Consider the following 16513-nt stretch of genomic DNA (forward strand, 5'->3'; position numbering starts at 1 on the left):
GCCACTGCATTTCGATAGTAATGCATCGTGTGAAGTTCTTCGAAGCATTTCCATGGTGTTATAGGGCGCTATGCAAATTCAGTCTTTCCTTCTTTATTAAACATTCCTATCACGAGCTTATAATTAATCTGAAATGTCACTGATGTTGTACATTAATAATCTGCTTAACATTAGCAGTTCTGATGTATTATTTATGGAATAAACAAGAACCCATGTGTGACTGAAGCCATGATTAATTAATTCACTCCGTTCCATTCCATGTAGCTGAGACAGTTTGAGCAAGGCCGTAGACCCTGGTTTTATGGAAAGTTGAACTGTCCCATTTTCATCAATCATACCGGGCCAATGTTGAAATGTCGTGCCTCACAGTTATTTATAATGTGGCCTGCAATAGAAACAGAAAGATACAATAAACATCCAGGGGCTAAATTTCCTGGCCTGTTCCACCAGAGTCCCTCCATAACGCTGGCAGAAGTTCAGCGGAAAAGACTCGGAAAGAGGCTGGAACCTGGCTCCACCAGGCCCTGACCTCACCTGAGATTTGCTACTTGGCCTTGTAAGGGGCGGAGCCACCGCTCACACCTTCCAGAGACAGACAGAGGGGGTTTGGGGTTGGGCAGTGGAGACTCCCCCTATGTCCAACATAAGGACCAAGGAAACTTTTAATGTTAGGGGAAACTGGGGACTCCTGCCCAATCTCCGAATATTACAAACCAACTACTGGTGAGCAGAGTTCTACAGGTGCAGCAAAGTATGCCTGTGTAATGTTCCTTTGTCACTGAGTTCAGTAAGATCTGCAGGAAGGAGCAGCTGACAGTATAACTTGGATCTGCCTTGTTGATACCAGTCCAATCCTGGTACCTGTAGTATTGACCACCCTTAAGAGAATCACAAGTACAGATATCGCGCAGAAGCTGCGATTTTACGCCCAAACTCCTAGTCTGTGGCGCACCACACCAATACGTAGGTGGCTCCAACCAAACTATGGTTAATAAAGGTGGCATATGGGGCAAACTCCCCGACCCTGCACCCAGGCAGCGGGACCATACACACACAGTATGGATGCATTGCGGAATCAGGCAGGTAGGCCCGAGTGCCAGTGGCCATGTCCTCCAAACTCAGCGACGGTGAAAGTCTGCAGTTGTTTTGGGGGGGGGGGACGCTGAGAGTGGGCTTCACTTTAGCTCCAAATTTAATGTCACTTAATTTAAACGATGAATTCCCCATTTTTTTTCTGGCCTCCTCATTCTTTGTGCGACGCGCCTCCATTTAAAACAGGCACTTGGTGGTTTCTGTGCTGTTGCGTTTGAGAACGTCCCAAGATGCACGTGAGATTGTGCTTGCGGTGGTCATGTACAGTAGCAGCTTCTCGCTCTCCACCACTAGGAAGGTCTTTGTCGTGGGCGGCCCCTACACAAAGGAAACCTTTGTCAGTCTGGGACTTGAGGGGCATGGTTCCGCACACAGTAGCGAGGCCAACAGTGCCATGCTGCGGCTGGGCAGAAGTGGCAGCGGGTTGCTGAGCTGGGTGGGCAAGCAAGACGTTGAAGGGAACACGGCTTGTGGGGATGCCACCAACTTACCAAGCCTTACCCACACCCTCTACGGTCTCCATCTCTCATTGATTTGTAGGGTAAGCTCCTCATGGAGGCTGACCTGTCACCAGTGCAGCTTCTAGTCCTTGTGAGCAGCTTTCTCCTTTAAAAACAGGCAAAACAGATGCTTTCATCACTTGGATGTAACATGTTTTATTGAAATGTGCCAACCCTGAGCCCATCTTACAGCCCAGCATGCCTCACACCTCGTACACACTGGGTATCACAATCCACACACATTTATTACAGAGCTGCACGGTCATCTGCTGGATGTACGGCCACTCTATAAAAGCTGTGTGCTGACCAGGGTGTGAGGAGCAGGTATTTGGCAGAGAGAGGGAGAGATAGGCTATTTTCGCAATGGAGAAGGTGGCATTCCGTATGTGCTTTAGCAGCAGGTGGGTGGGAAATGAGCAGTGCATCAGCTCTTAAAGGGCCGCTGCTCAATTTTCTGTCAGCTGATTGTTGTGGGCAACCGAGCACGTGCGGTTTCCTATATCCATCGGTCATGGGAGCTAATACCTAGCCTGCATTCCGCCTTGCACGATGACTATAAAGCATGCAAGTAATTTGAGGTGCTAAAGGGACATGGGGGCAAACCACACGCAGTTATATAAGACAAAGGGAGCCTTTCTCTTTAGCAGTTGCATTGTTCTAGATGCAGCCATAGTGATATTGTACTTCAGATGTCCAAGGTGGCTGACGCTTTCTAGGTTAATATTGCTGATGAGACACCATGTTGTGGGTTCAGTGCTTGGCGCTTGCATGAAGTGCATGCATTCATTTCATTTCAGTGGGCACACTTTAATCAACTGTACCCTGACACTCCTCCTCAGACCAGAGAGCTTCATCCTCATTTGCTCCCATGACCTGTGGATATAGGGAAATGCACGTGCTCAGTTGCCCACCTCCTGCCATGCTTGCTACTCATTGGCTCAGTTTAAAGAGTAACGCCCTACCTCAGCCCCCAAAATTGCCACCTTCCTTTGCTGTACCACCCCCAGCTGTACCTAGTCCCCATGTTGAAGAGAGCAGTTGGTCCTGGGCAGATGGACATCTTCTCAAGGACAGTCAGCCACAACAAATCAGCCGACTGAAAATTGAGCAGCGGCCCTTTAAGAGCTGATGCACTCCACATTTCCCACCCACCTGCTGCTAAAGCACTCCCTACACATACGGAATGCCACCTTCTCCATTGCGAAAATAGCCAATCTCTCCCCCTCTCTCCCAAATACCTCCTCCCCCACCCTGGTCAGCATGCAGCTTTTATAGAGTGGCTGTACATCCAGTAGGTGACTGTGCAGCTCTGTAATAAATGTGTGTGGATTGTGATAACCAGGGTGTGTGAGGTGTGAAGCATGCTGGGCTGTAAGATGGGCTCAGGATTGGGACAATTTAATAAAACAACATCTGTAAATCTCGCCCGGTGAGAAACTGAGGAGATGGGATCTTCCGCCAATTTTATACCCCGCCCTGATTTTTATTTTCCATTGAAGATGGACCGAAACCTAATAGAAGTCTTTAAGATTATGGAAGGGTCTGATAGGGTAGACGTAGAGAAGATGTTTCCACTTGTGGGAGAGACTAGAACTAGGGGTCATGAATATAAGATAGTCACTAATAAATCCAATAGGGAATTCAGGAGAAACTTCTTTACCCAGAGAGTGATGAGCATGTGGAACTCGCTACCACAAGGAGTAGTTGAGACGAATAGTATAGATGCATTTAAGGGGAAGTTAGATATGTACATGAGGGAGAAAGGAATAGAAGGATATGTTGATAGGGTGAGATGAAGTCGAGTGGGACGATGCTCGTGTGGAGCATAAATGCCGACATTGACCAGTTGGGCCGAATGGCCTATTTCTAAGCTGTAAAGTCTATGTAAGACCCTGTCAGTTTCCAGCGGCATGGGTTAGGTTAAAATTCCCCCCATCATTACAAAACATTGTCATTAATATCATTCCATTGTTTCTTTAAATAAATCTTTCCAATTAAACAGTGAGCCCTAATGATGTCGGGGGCGGGAACTGGTTTGGAGGAGTTACTAAGTATAACAGTGCATGGGGAGCTGTGTTAATATGCCTAGGGTATGGCAGCCTAGTGGTTCTAACAATCCAGAGATTTTCAATGGCCAGTTGGAAAATTGCATTCACTAAGTCTGCTGATTTGTGGGCTGACACCATGGAAGCTGTTGGGTTGTGATAAAAACCCAACTGGTTTACTAACGGCCTTCAGGGAAGGAGAATTTGCCACCTGTACCCAGCTTGGCTTACATGTGAACCCACATTACATGTTTGACTCTCAATGCCCCAGGGCAACTAGGGATGGGCAATAAATGAAGCCTTGCCACCATTGCTCACATCCTGAGAACAAAAATATAGTTTAAAAATGGGCAGTTGAAGTAACCGCATATTTACAGATGGTAACTCAGCTTCCTTACGGTGGTGAGCTCAATGCAGCAGTTAGACAAGTAAGCACAGACTTTCATTCTGTCACTGTGGGGCTGCCACTGTGGGCTGGAGTCAAACCCAGCCCCTGGGAATAGAAGGGTGGGTTCCAAACATTTCCACATCGGTGAACATTGAGATACTGAGATACTTCTGGGATCCTCCTGTCCTAAATTCCCAAAGGCCATGTCAGTTATCCAAAGGGGATTAATGCTATCTCTGCAAAAGCGTTTTTATTCATACACGGCAAACATCAAGTCAACAAATAATGGTGTGCAGTATATCTAGTCCCAGGTGATCCGAATCCACGAGGCTACCATGCTTGTTAACACAGCTCCTCTTGCACTGTTGAACTCAGTATCTCCTCAAACCTGTTCCCCCAACAGAAATCTGACTGTAAACCCTGGTTACAAAACTAATTTAATAACCTTGTTTTAGATCCAGTCCCAATCTAAAACAAATTTCTGTGCAGTTTACCCCCAAATTCTGTGTACAAGTGATATATTTGCATCTGTGTTTCAATCTTTTCAACGTTATACATTGGTTTGATTGGTAATGTGGAGTTGATGATCTGTTGGTTATTACTGGTCGTTTTAAGCCCTGTAATCCTGTTTCCTTTCAATTAAATCGCCAATATTTTAGCTCTAGGTGTTTTTGTAAATAGAGTTTAATTTTCTCATTATCATTGCGGCATTTCACAGTACCATTAAACCATAGCTAGTCAACAATCTCAAATGATAATTTTTATAATTAGCTGAACTAATTTTTAGATGCCCTGTAATCTTGGTTTGTGTAAAGTCACTCAATTTTACGCACCTCAGAGAGGGTTGCTTTGATTGTCAGCTCATTTTATGGTTAAGAGATCATTTGATTGATGGCACTGTATATATAAGTACAGAGCGCACTGTGTACGTGTGAAGTTAAAGCATCAATTAATTTTCGTTTATGTGTTCTGAAGAAAACAATCGATAGGTTAATTAAACAATGATAATTGATCGGATAAAAAAAAATGGACTGAAAAATTGTTCAGCCGTTGGATCCCTAATTCTTCCTCTCTTGTGTTTTAAATCATAACAGTATGTGCCGGGACAGAGAACAAACTCAGCACCCTCTCTGACCTGGAGCAGCAGTACCGCGCACTGCGGAAGAATTATGAAAACTGCGAAGTTGTCATGGGCAACCTGGAGATCACCAACATCGACCGGAACAGGGACCTGTCCTTCCTGCGGGTATGTTACCACCATTTACTACACTGTGCCTCAACGAGCCTTGGACAGTGACACTGCAAACTGGCGCACTGGACAGATTACTTTGTTCCACACTAACACTGTTACACTACCCCTAGGAGCACACATGACCGACTGTGGCTGTAGACAAAAGCAGGCACAACTAGGCCGCAAAGTGTCGCCCGCCTGAAGACGGCAATAAAAAACGGAAATACACAGCAGATTCAACATCTGAGGGGAAAAAGATCGATTCATGTTTCAAGTGCAGACAGAAAGTGATGGGAGTACACAGCAGATGTGAAAGAGAAAAGGCAGGTTAAAGGTTTTGGGTGGAGTTCCTGCTCTGTCTGAAATGTTAACCCGCCTTTTCTCTCCTTCCGATCTGACGGACTTGCTGTGCAGTTCCAGCATGTCCTGTTTTTGCTTTAGATTTCGAGTGTTTCTTCTCTCCTGAAAACACCAGGTTTCTTTTCCTACCCTGTTTTGTACGTTTGCGGCACAGTGTGATTCCAAGGTTGTGTTTCAGGATAAATGAACCTGAGATATTCAGAGTGGCAGCAGACACATTCCCTCCTGGTGACAGTTGATGCTAATCTTCTCCACTATAACAGTTTGCACTAAAACCATTTAATGAAGTGATTTACAGTTAATTACTTAAATCTGTTTGGTAAACTGTTACTGCAAAACATATCTATCAGGCGCCAGACCATTAACAAACTAATTAAGCATCTTGGAGTAGATTTAAGGCACTGCATTCTGAAACAAAGTATTGAGGCGATGTGGGAGGAGTGCATTTTGGTGATTCTGATGAGATTTAGGTATTTTTTATTGCCTATTTGCCTGTCCAGAGAGTGTGATCTCTGTCTAATTTTACTAAACCAGTGTGCTGTCAGTCTGTATTAAGAACAGAAAATACTGGAAACACTCAGCAGGTCAGGCAGCACCTGTGGAGAGAGAAACAGAGTTAATGTTTCAGGCCGATGACCTTTATCGACTGGTCACTGGCCTGAAACATTGGGCATTAAATTGGGCCATGGAGCGCCCATTGTTACGGCACTAAGCGGCCTCTCCAACAACCAAGATGGCGTCTTGGCTGCGTACGCACGTTTCCAGCGTGATGTGCACCGGATGCCATCTTGGTATAGGAGTTAGTGCAGGCGCAGATAATGAACGTTGGAAGCATGTAAAGTAAGGAGAAAATGGATATAATCAGTTTTCAACCCTGATTTAAAGTGATAGACATCATTTTGGGACTTAACGTTCAACTCAACACACAGTCTTAATCCTGACCATCTGAACGTGATTTAGAGTGCCTGGAGGACCCTCCACCAGCACTACTTAAAGGGACCATGCAGGATTTACAGGTTAGTGGCTGGATTATTGCCTCTGGCTGCCGAGACATTTGTAACTGTTTTTGGAGGTCTCCTCGACTTCAATACTAGGACCCGGGGACATAATCTAACATTTAGAGCCAGGATGTGCAGGAGTGAAGTTAGGAAATGCTTCTACACGCAAAGGGTGGAAGACGTTTGGAATGCTCTTCTGCAAATGGCAATTGATGCTAGCTCACTTGTGAATTGTAAATCTGTGAACCAAGAGTATTAAGTGATATGGGGCTAAGGCGGGTATATGGAGTTAGGTCACAGGTCCACCATGATCTTATTGAATGGTGGAACAGGCTCGAGGGGCTAAATGCCACTGCCACTTGCTGCCTCCTGATATGTGCCACTTTCTCCTGTAAGAAAGCAGGACGTGTGTCTGGGTGATGTGCCTGTCATGGTTGAATAGCTGCCAGTGTGTGTGGCCTGTGAGTTGTGAGTGGGCGGCTTGCAACAGTGGTAATGTGTAAGGGTGAGAGGAAGCATCTGGTTGGAAGAGTTGAGTACTGATGGAAAGAGTTTGTTGGTATGTGGGTGATGGGTGGTGTAGTGTGTGGAGCAGTTGGTAGGCGACGCCACTTGACAATTGACCTCACTCACCTTGACCACTCATGTCAAAGTATTGAACTTCTTCCTGCACTGCAACAATGTTCATGATGCTGTGCGCCTGGCATTGACTTCGTCCCCCGCTGCCTCCCACTGCCTTTTGGGTATATGTCTGGAGGGCCCCGCCCCCCCCCCCACCCCGGCGGATATAGGATGTCCCTCCTTCTGTCCACCTCTTGCACCAAGGTCTCTAGTGCATCAGCAGAGAATCTTGATGCACGCACTGTCACAGGCCTGGTACCAACTCAGATTGGCAGATTGGTGAGGTCTGGCATGCAGACTGGAGGATGTGGGATTTAGTAGTGCACAACCTTTATTCAATGTATTAACATAACTCATCAGTTTATAAACGTAGGGACGGGAGCTGCATCTGTGTTTTGCATGTGCGATATCTGATCCCCGTTCAGACTCCTTGCAGACAGCAGACTGGTATTTTCAGCAACTAACAGGTACCGGCTACCTTTAGAGATTTTTAAGAGACAGCCTGCCTTTAAGAGATAGGGGCTCCCCCTACTGCGGAAAGTGCGAATTGCATTGAATCCTCATGACAACGCTGATTCGGAAGACTGCTTGAAGGTAAGCCCCCAGGCCTCACGCAAGTCTCGTCCTGCCTGCGCAGGGGCTATTGGGTGGGGGGGGGGGTAATAGCGGATCGCGCTACCCCCGCCCAATAATAGGCCCTATCCAATTTTTGCCCCGTTAATTCTGTTTCCCTCTCTCTGCAGATGCTGCTTAACCTGCTGAGTGTTGCCAGCATTTTCTGTTTTGATTTCAGATTTCCAGCATCTGCAGTGTTTTGCATTTTCTTACTGTTAGTCTGTGTTGAAGGTTATGTGAGATGAAGCCTACATTTCCTACTGCTCCTCTTTCAGCTGCCCAGGGGCCCTGGGAAAGTTAGGGACCGAGCTCTGACTGAGGCACTGTCTTACAATGTTATGTTGAGAACATTTATCATTATTCATGTTGCGCTTATAATATGAGTCCCTTTATAACTGGTATAGGAAACCCTCGGCCGCGTAGGACAGTGAAAAAGTATGACCAACTCTTGAACTTGGGGGGGATTCACTCCAGAGTCCCCCTTGCCTCCCTCCCTCATTGAATCCAAAACTCTAGAACCAACAGCACTAAACAGGGAGAAACCGTTTCCATTGGCAGGAGGGTCGGTAACCAGAGGACACAGATTTAAGATAATTGCCAAGAGAACCAGAGGGGAGATGAGGAGGATTTTTCATGCAGTGAGTTGTAATGATCTGGGATGTACTGCCTGAAAGGGCGGTGGAAGCAGATTCAATAATAACTTTCAAAGGGGAATTGGATAATACTTGAAAGAGGAAAAATTTGCAGGGCTATGGGGAAAGAGCGGGGGGAGTGGGACTAATTGGATAGCTCGTTCAAAGAGCCGGCACAGACACGATGGGCCGAATGGCCTCCTCCTGTGCTGATATTATTCGATGACCCTGGGGGTCATTTTGACTTTGGGCGATAGTGTAAAACTGGTGTTATTGGATTGGCCGCCCATTAAACATCTCTCCAGATTGTCATGGCCGGGAGTGAGGTATCATGAAATCACTCACTCCCAGCCTGCAATTCCGCATCTGCGGGGTAAATTCTCACTTTCTGTGGGGTGTAAAACGGATGCTAGCGGATCGTCCGCCCATTATACACCCCGCCCGGCTTTCCACTGCCCCTTTCACTCCTCCCGCCACTTGAATTTCCACCACCCCCCCCCAACAGTGACGCCTCGCATTGACTGACTGACTGACTGACTGACTATCACAGCCTTAACTTGTCTGCTGACCTTCAGTTGAATAGGTAATTACCTGGAAATGGGAATAATTGTTGGGCCGGTAATTACTCACAGCTGTTCCTATTGGAATTTCAAGAGTAATTATCCAAGGTGAATGAGAGATTATAATTCTGTCGCTGTTGGGCAAGCTGGACTGAGTGGCAATTCATTTTTTGTGAAATTCTTAAACCCGAGAGGAATTACAATTGGAACACATTGAACTTAAATATTGGTTAAAATGTCAGCTGTTGCCTTGAACAAGTATTTTAACCTCATCGTAACTTGGTTCTCGCATGGGGGTAGTGTAGGTCATACACCTGTAGAGAGAACAGGCAAGTGAGTGTGAGCTCTGGAGCCTGCACAGGTAAGCAGACTAGAGTTTTCTGCATAAAATTGCTCATTTCTTTGAAGGAGTCCCTGCCAACTATTTGCCACCTATAATCTGACAGCAAGGGCCAGAACTGGGGACTCATTGTAAGAATATAGATATGTTTTTAATATGCAACAAAGACAATTATGGCTAAACCACATAAATAAAAAGAAAGAACAAACTTGCTTTTATATAGTGCCTTTCACAAACGTACAATGTCCCAAAGTGCTTTACAGCCAATGAAGTACTTTTGAAGTGTAGTCACTGTTGTAATGTAGGAAATGCAGCAGCCAATTTGTGCACAGCAAGATTCCAGGGAGATAATGACCAGATAATCTGTTTTTAGTGATATTGGCTGAGGGATAAACACAGTCTGGTTTCGGGAGTGATAATCAAAAACCAGATACCAAAAGTCCATTTTTTAAAAATTGGTGCTTTTAAAAAAAATGCTGTATGCATGCATGACTGGACTCATTTCAAGGTCATTCATGCTGTGCCTTCTATGCATCCATGTTTGAATGAGCCTATTTCCTGCATGCATAAATAAATCCATCTTGCACATACATTGGGTCCTGGTCCAGCAATGCCTCAAATTTAACATTTCTCATCCTTGTGTTCAAATCCCTTCATGGCCTCACCCCTCCCTTATAACCCTCCGAGATCTCTGCGTTCCTCCAATTCTGGCCTCTTGCACATCCCCAATTCTCATCGCCCCACCAGTGGCGGCCGTGCCTTCAGCTGCCTAGGCCCTAAGCACTGGAATTCACTCCCTAAACCTCTCTGCCTCTCTCTCCTCCTTAAAACTTTTGGTCACCTCTCCTAAATATCTCCTCCTTATGTGGCTCAGTGTCATATTTTGTTTGATAACGCTCCTGTGAAGCACCTCGGGACGTGTTACTACATTAAAGGCGCTATATAAATGCAAGTTGCTGTTGTGTTTCTTTTTTGCAAGTGCCCTGCCCCCACTCCAGCTTCCCTCCACTTCAGGATTGGTCAAATTGAGAGTGTGGACTCAGTCAATCACCTCTGATAAAATCAAACTGTACTTCAGATGAAAATTATTCAAATGTGGGAAAGCATTCCCGTCCCAGGTAATGTTAAGTGTCTGGGTTCAAATTATTTTGCAATAATGATCATGGGATTGATATTCTTACTTATCCCTTTAGGTGCAAACGCTCCCACTTACTGACTGACTGGGAACACTGCAAGTTCTTAGTAATTGGCTCCTGCGGGTGATGCATTTAAGGTGCTCAAGCAGTTATCATTATTAAAATTTACTACCTCAGTCTGTCACTTTAAATATGCTAATAAATATGACATCACACATTGCTGTCAGAGAATGAGTACAAATTGGAGTCCAGTAGGATTTGACTGAAACCAAAGTGCTTGCCTCAGTTACAAAAGTCTGACCAGTTTATAGATATTGCACAGAGGTAGTTTAATGGCTTGGCACAGGTCATCTCTCCAGCTCAGTAACCTGTTGAAGAATGTAAATGTAAATAGAAAAAAGCACAAATGTTAGAAATTAAAAATAAAAAAAACAGAAAATGTTGCAAGCAGCTTGGTCAGAGTCTGTAATGGAAAGACAAGTTAATGGTTTTGTGTGGAAATCATTGGCATTAAGTACTGCATCAAACTTCTTTGACAGCTCAGTGGATGAACAGACCATGTGGTGTGGAACGGAGCCACGTGGACCAGGAAGGTTCCAGGTTTCATTGCTGGCCGATACTCTTTCCGCCAGTATCAGCTGGGGTGCGAGTAAGGGCACGAGGTTTGCCATCAAGCAACTGTGGGCAGGGGGGGGGCGGAAGGAATCTGTACTGAGTTCTTAATTCTGACCACAACCCAGTACTGGAACTGTGGTCATGTGCGTTTGTTCAAACGGCGATTTGAGTAAGATTTTCTGCGTACCAATGCGTCCACATAACAACAGTCACAACACTCCAAAAAGTGAAGTGCGTTGAGACATTTCAGTGGCGTGATGGCAGGTTAAATAAATACAAGTTTCTCAAGTATTCATTATTTATAAAATGGTGGTTCCATTTAAGGGCCAATGATAGTCCTTTTTTTTGCGCACTTTAAAAGCTAGCAGATTGCCTGGATGAGTGCAGCTCCAACAACACTCAAGAAGCTCGACACCATCCAGGACAAAGCAGCCCGCTTGATTGGCACCCCATCCACCACCCTAAACATTCACTCCCTTCACCACCGGTGCACCGTGGCTGCAATGTGTACCATCCACAGGATGCACTGCAGCAACTCGCCAAGGCTTCTTCGACAGCACCTCCCAAACCCGCGACCTCTACCATCTAGAAGGACAAGGGCAGCAGGTACATGGGAACAACACCACCTGCACGTTCCCCTCAAATCACACACCACCCCGATTTATATATCGGCCATTCCTTCATCGTCGCTCGGTCAAAATCCTGGAACTCCCTTCCTAACAGCACTGTGGGAGAACCGTCACCACACGGACTGCAGCGGTTCAAGAAGGCGGCTCACCACCACCTTCTCAAGGGCAATTAGGGATGGGCAAAAAATGCCGGCCTCACCAGCGATGCCCACATCCCATGAACGAATAAAAAAAAGATTTTCCATGGCATTGCTCACAGTGAGTCAGAGGATAAGCCAGTTTGATGTCAAAAGTGTCACTGATTTAAGTGTGACAGGATCTAAGTGCGACACTTACAGGAAGTGTGCAAGACTTCTAATATTGATTAAGCGTTGTGCTTGTGAAGTACTTACTCAGAATATTAGCAACATCAAGTGGCACAAACATTTACATCATTCTTAATGTCACAACAACAGCCAATGGAAACAGCAACTTGCATTTATATAGTGCCTTTAACGTAGAAAAATGTCCATAGGCACTTCACAGAGGCATAATCAGAAAAAATGGATGCCGAGCCAAAGAAGGAATAATTAGATGGGGTGACCAAAAGCTTGGTCAAAGAGGTGGGTTTTAAGAAGGATCATTGAGTGCATCAGGGATGGATTTCTTGAGCAGTATGTAACTGATCCTACAAGGGGGCAAGCAACCTTGGACCTGGTCCTGTGTAATGAGTCAGGATTAATTAATAATGTCCTAGTTAAGGATCCCCTTGGAACGAGCGACCACAACATGGTTGAATTCCATATCCAATTAGAGGGTGAGAAGGTTGATTCTCAAACAAGCGTACTGAGCTTGAATAAAGGAGACTATGATGGTATGAGAGCGGAATTGATTAAAGTGGACTGGGAAAATAGATTAAAGGGTAAGACGGTACATGAGCAGTGGTGTTCATTTAGGGAGTTATTTTACAACTTTCAAAATAAATATATTCCACTGAGGGAAAAAGGGTGTAAAAGAAATGACAGCCATCCGTGGCTAAGTAAAGAAATCAAGGATAGTATCCGACTAAAAACAAGGACATATAAGGTAGCCAAACTTAGTGGGAGGATAGAAGATTGGGAATTCTTCAAAAGACAGCAAAAAGTAACTAAAGGATTGATTAAGAAAGGGAAGTTAGATTATGAAAAGAAATTAGCAAAAAATATAAAAACAGATAGCAAGAGTTTCTATAGTTATATAAAAAGAAAAAGGGTGGCTAAGGCAAACATAGGTCCCTTAGAGGATGAGACCGGGAAATTAATGGTGGGAAACATGGAGATGGCAAAAATGCTGAACAAATATTTTGTTTCAGTCTTTACAGTAGAGGACACTAAGAATATCCCAACACTGGACAAACAGGGGACTCTCGGGGGAGAGGAGCTAAATACGATTAAAATCACTCAGGAGATGGTACTCAGTAAAATAATGGGACTCAAGGCGGATAAATCCCCTGGACCTGATGGCTTCCATCCTAGGGTCTTGAGGGAAGTGGCAGTAGGGATTGTGGATGCTTTGGTGATAGTTTTCCAAAATTCCCTGGACTCAGGAGAGGTCCCGGCAGATTGGAAAACTGCTAATGTAACACCGTTATTTAAAAAGGGTAGTAGGCAGAAGGCTGGAAATTATAGGCCAGTTAGCTTAACATCTGTGGTGGGTAAAATTTTGGAGTCTATTATTAAGGAGACAGTAACGGAACATTTGGATAAGCATAATTTAATAGGACAAAGTCAGCATGGCTTTATGAAGGGGAAGTCATGTCTGACAAATTTGCTTGAGTTCTTCGAGGATATAACGTATAGGGTGGATAAAGGGGAACCAGTGGACATAGTGTATTTAGACTTCCAGAAGGCATTCGACAAGGTGCCACATAAAAGATTATTACTTAAGATAAAAAATCACGGGATTGGGGGTAATATTCTGGCATGGGTGGAGGATTGGTTATCGAACAGGAAGCAGAGAGTTGGGATAAATGGTTCATTTTCGGACTGGCAACCAGTAACCAGTGGTGTTCCACAGGGGTCGGTGCTGGGTCCCCAACTCTTTACAATCTATATTAACGATTTGGAGGAGGGGACCGAGTGCAACATATCAAAGTTTGCAGATGATACAAAGATGGGAGGGAAAGTAGAGAGTGAGGAGGACATAAAAAACCTACAAGGGGATATAGACAGGCTGGGTGAGTGGGCGGAGATTTGGCAGATGCAATATAATATTGGAAAATGTGAGGTTATGCACTTTGGCAGGAAAAATCAGAGAGCAAGTTATTTTCTTAATGGCGAGAGACTGGAAAGTACTGCAGTACAAAGGGATCTGGGGGTCCTAGTGCAAGAAAATCAAAAAGTTGGTTTGCAGGTGCAGCAGGTGATCAAGAAAGCCAACGGAATGTTGGCTTTTATTGCTAGGGAGATAGAATATAAAAACAAGGAGGTATTGCTGCAGTTATATAAGGTATTGGTGAGACCGCACCTGGAATACTGCATACAGTTTTGGTCTCCATACTTAAGAAAAGACATACTTGCTCTCGAGGCAGTACAAAGAAGGTTCACTCGGTTAATCCCGGGGATGAGGGGGCGGACATATGAGGAGAGGTTGAGTAGATTGGGACTCGACTCATTGGAGTTCAGAAGAATGAGAGGCGATCTTATTGAAACATATAAGATTGTGAAGGGTCTTGATCGGGTGGATGCAGTAAGGATGTTCCCAAGGATGGGTGAAACTAGAACTAGGGGGCATAATCTTAGAATAAGGGGCTGCTCTTTCAAAACTGAGATGAGGAGAAACTTCTTCACTCAGAGGGTGGTAGGTCTGTGGAATTTACTGCCCCAGGAAGCTGTGGAAGCTACATCATTAGATAAATTTAAAACAGAAATAGACAGTTTCCTAGAAGTAAAGGGAATTAGGGGTTATGGGGAGCGGGCAGGAAATTGGACATGAAGCTGAGTTCGGATCGGTCAATGCCCTGTGGGTGGCGGAGAGGGCCCAGGGGCTATGTGGCCGGGTCCTGCTCCGACTTCTTGTGTTCTTTAGATTTGTGGTTGGGATCAGATCAGTCATGATCTTATTGAATGGCGGAGCAGGCTCGAGGGGCCGATTGGCCTACTCCTGCTCCAATTTCTTATGTTCTTATGTTCTTAAAGGAGGAAAGGGAGGTGGAGAGGCCGAGGGGTTTAGAGAGGGAATTTCAGAATGTGGGGCCCAGCTGGCTGAAGGCACGGCTGCCAATGGTGAGGCGAAGGGGGTTGGATACACATGAGGCCAGAACTGGAGGAACAGAGAGTTTTGGGGGGTGGGGGTTGTAGGATTGGAGGACGTTACAGAGATAGGGAGGGGTGAGGCCATGAAGGATGAGAACTTGAGGCTTTGGAGAACAAGGAGCCAATGTAGGTGAGTGACGACAGGAATGATGGGTGAGGGGGACTTGTTGTGGAATAGAATACGGGCAGCAGAGTTTTGGATGAGCTGAAGTTTACGGAGGGTGGAGGCCAGCCGGGGAGCATGGGAGTAGTCGAGTCTGGAGATAACAAAGGCGCAGATGAGGGTTTCAGCAGCAGATGGGCTGAGACAGGGGCAGAGACGGGCGATGTTACGGAGGTGGAAGTAGGCAGTCCTTGTGATGGAGAGAATTATAGGGTCAGAAGCTCAGCTCGGGATCAAATAGGACACTGAATTTGCAAACAGTCCAGTTCAACCTGAGACAATGGCCAGGGAGGGTTTTGGAATTTAGAGTTTGTGGCGGGGACCGATATTCCCGCCTTCAGCCTTCCCAATATTTAACTGGAGGAAATTGCGCCTCATCCAAGGATAGATAACAGACAAGCAATATGACAACACAGAGGCAGTGTCGAGAGAAATGGTGGAGAGGTAGAGCTGGGTGTCGCCAGTGTACACGTGGAAGCCGACCCCATGTCTGTGGGGCTGCATGTAGATGAGGAAGAGGATGGGGCCAAGGATAGATCCTTGGAGGACTCTGGAGGTAACTGTGTGGGGGCGGGAAGAGAAGCCATTGTTGGTGGTGCTTTGGCTATGATTGATGGGCAAGAGTGGAACCAAATGAGGGCTGACCCACTGAGCTGGACAAGAGAGGAGAAGCATTGGAGGAGGACGGTGTGGTTGACCGTGTCAAACGATGCAGAGAGGATGAGGAGGGACAGCACACCATGGTCACACTCTCAAAAAATGTCATTTGTGGCTTTGATAAGGGCTGTTTCAGGGGCGGAAACCTGATCGGAGAGGTTCAGACATGTAGTTGCAGGAAAGATGAGCGTGGATTTGGGAGGTGACGACACACTCAAGGACCTTGGTGAGGAAAGGGAGGTTGGAGGTGGGGTAGTAGTTTGCAAGGAAAGAGGGGTCAAGGGTGGGATTTTTGAGAAACCGAAGGGAAGAATGACATGCTGTGGAGCAACTGTGGTGCTGTAAACAAAGCTTGTTCTTAAGAGGGCTGCAGAGTAGAAGCTTCAGGATGAAAGGGGAAGTTTGTCAATGGAAATGTGATCAGCTGAACAAAAAATGGCCATTTTTTTGGCAGCTGGCAACCAAACATAATTCAGAAACAATCTGTATATCGCAGACTCAGTCATGCATCGTATTTCAATTTGCTGCGAAAACCACATGGAAAGTAGCCCAAAATGAATTAATGACTTTAATCTCTCACCGAGTGATGCTTCAATTTCAGGTGCTGACAGGGAGGATTGGTTGTCTCACTGAAAAAACGGGGCTGAAAATTTGATTCA

At 45.6% G+C, this 16513-nt stretch overlaps 1 protein-coding gene across 1 annotated transcript in view; it reads left to right on the forward strand.

Moving 5' to 3' along the window:
• LOC137324060 (receptor tyrosine-protein kinase erbB-4-like) overlaps nt 1–16513 on the forward strand; it is a 938904-nt gene that overhangs the window by 350628 nt on the left and 571763 nt on the right. Inside the window, exon 2 of the mRNA XM_067988230.1 lies at nt 5120–5271. Within this exon, the coding sequence (XP_067844331.1) occupies nt 5120–5271 (152 nt within the window). The remainder of the gene's footprint in view (nt 1–5119; nt 5272–16513) is intronic.

This window comes from Heptranchias perlo, chromosome 7, assembly GCF_035084215.1.
Source record: "Heptranchias perlo isolate sHepPer1 chromosome 7, sHepPer1.hap1, whole genome shotgun sequence".
Classification (NCBI taxonomy): domain Eukaryota; kingdom Metazoa; phylum Chordata; class Chondrichthyes; order Hexanchiformes; family Hexanchidae; genus Heptranchias; species Heptranchias perlo.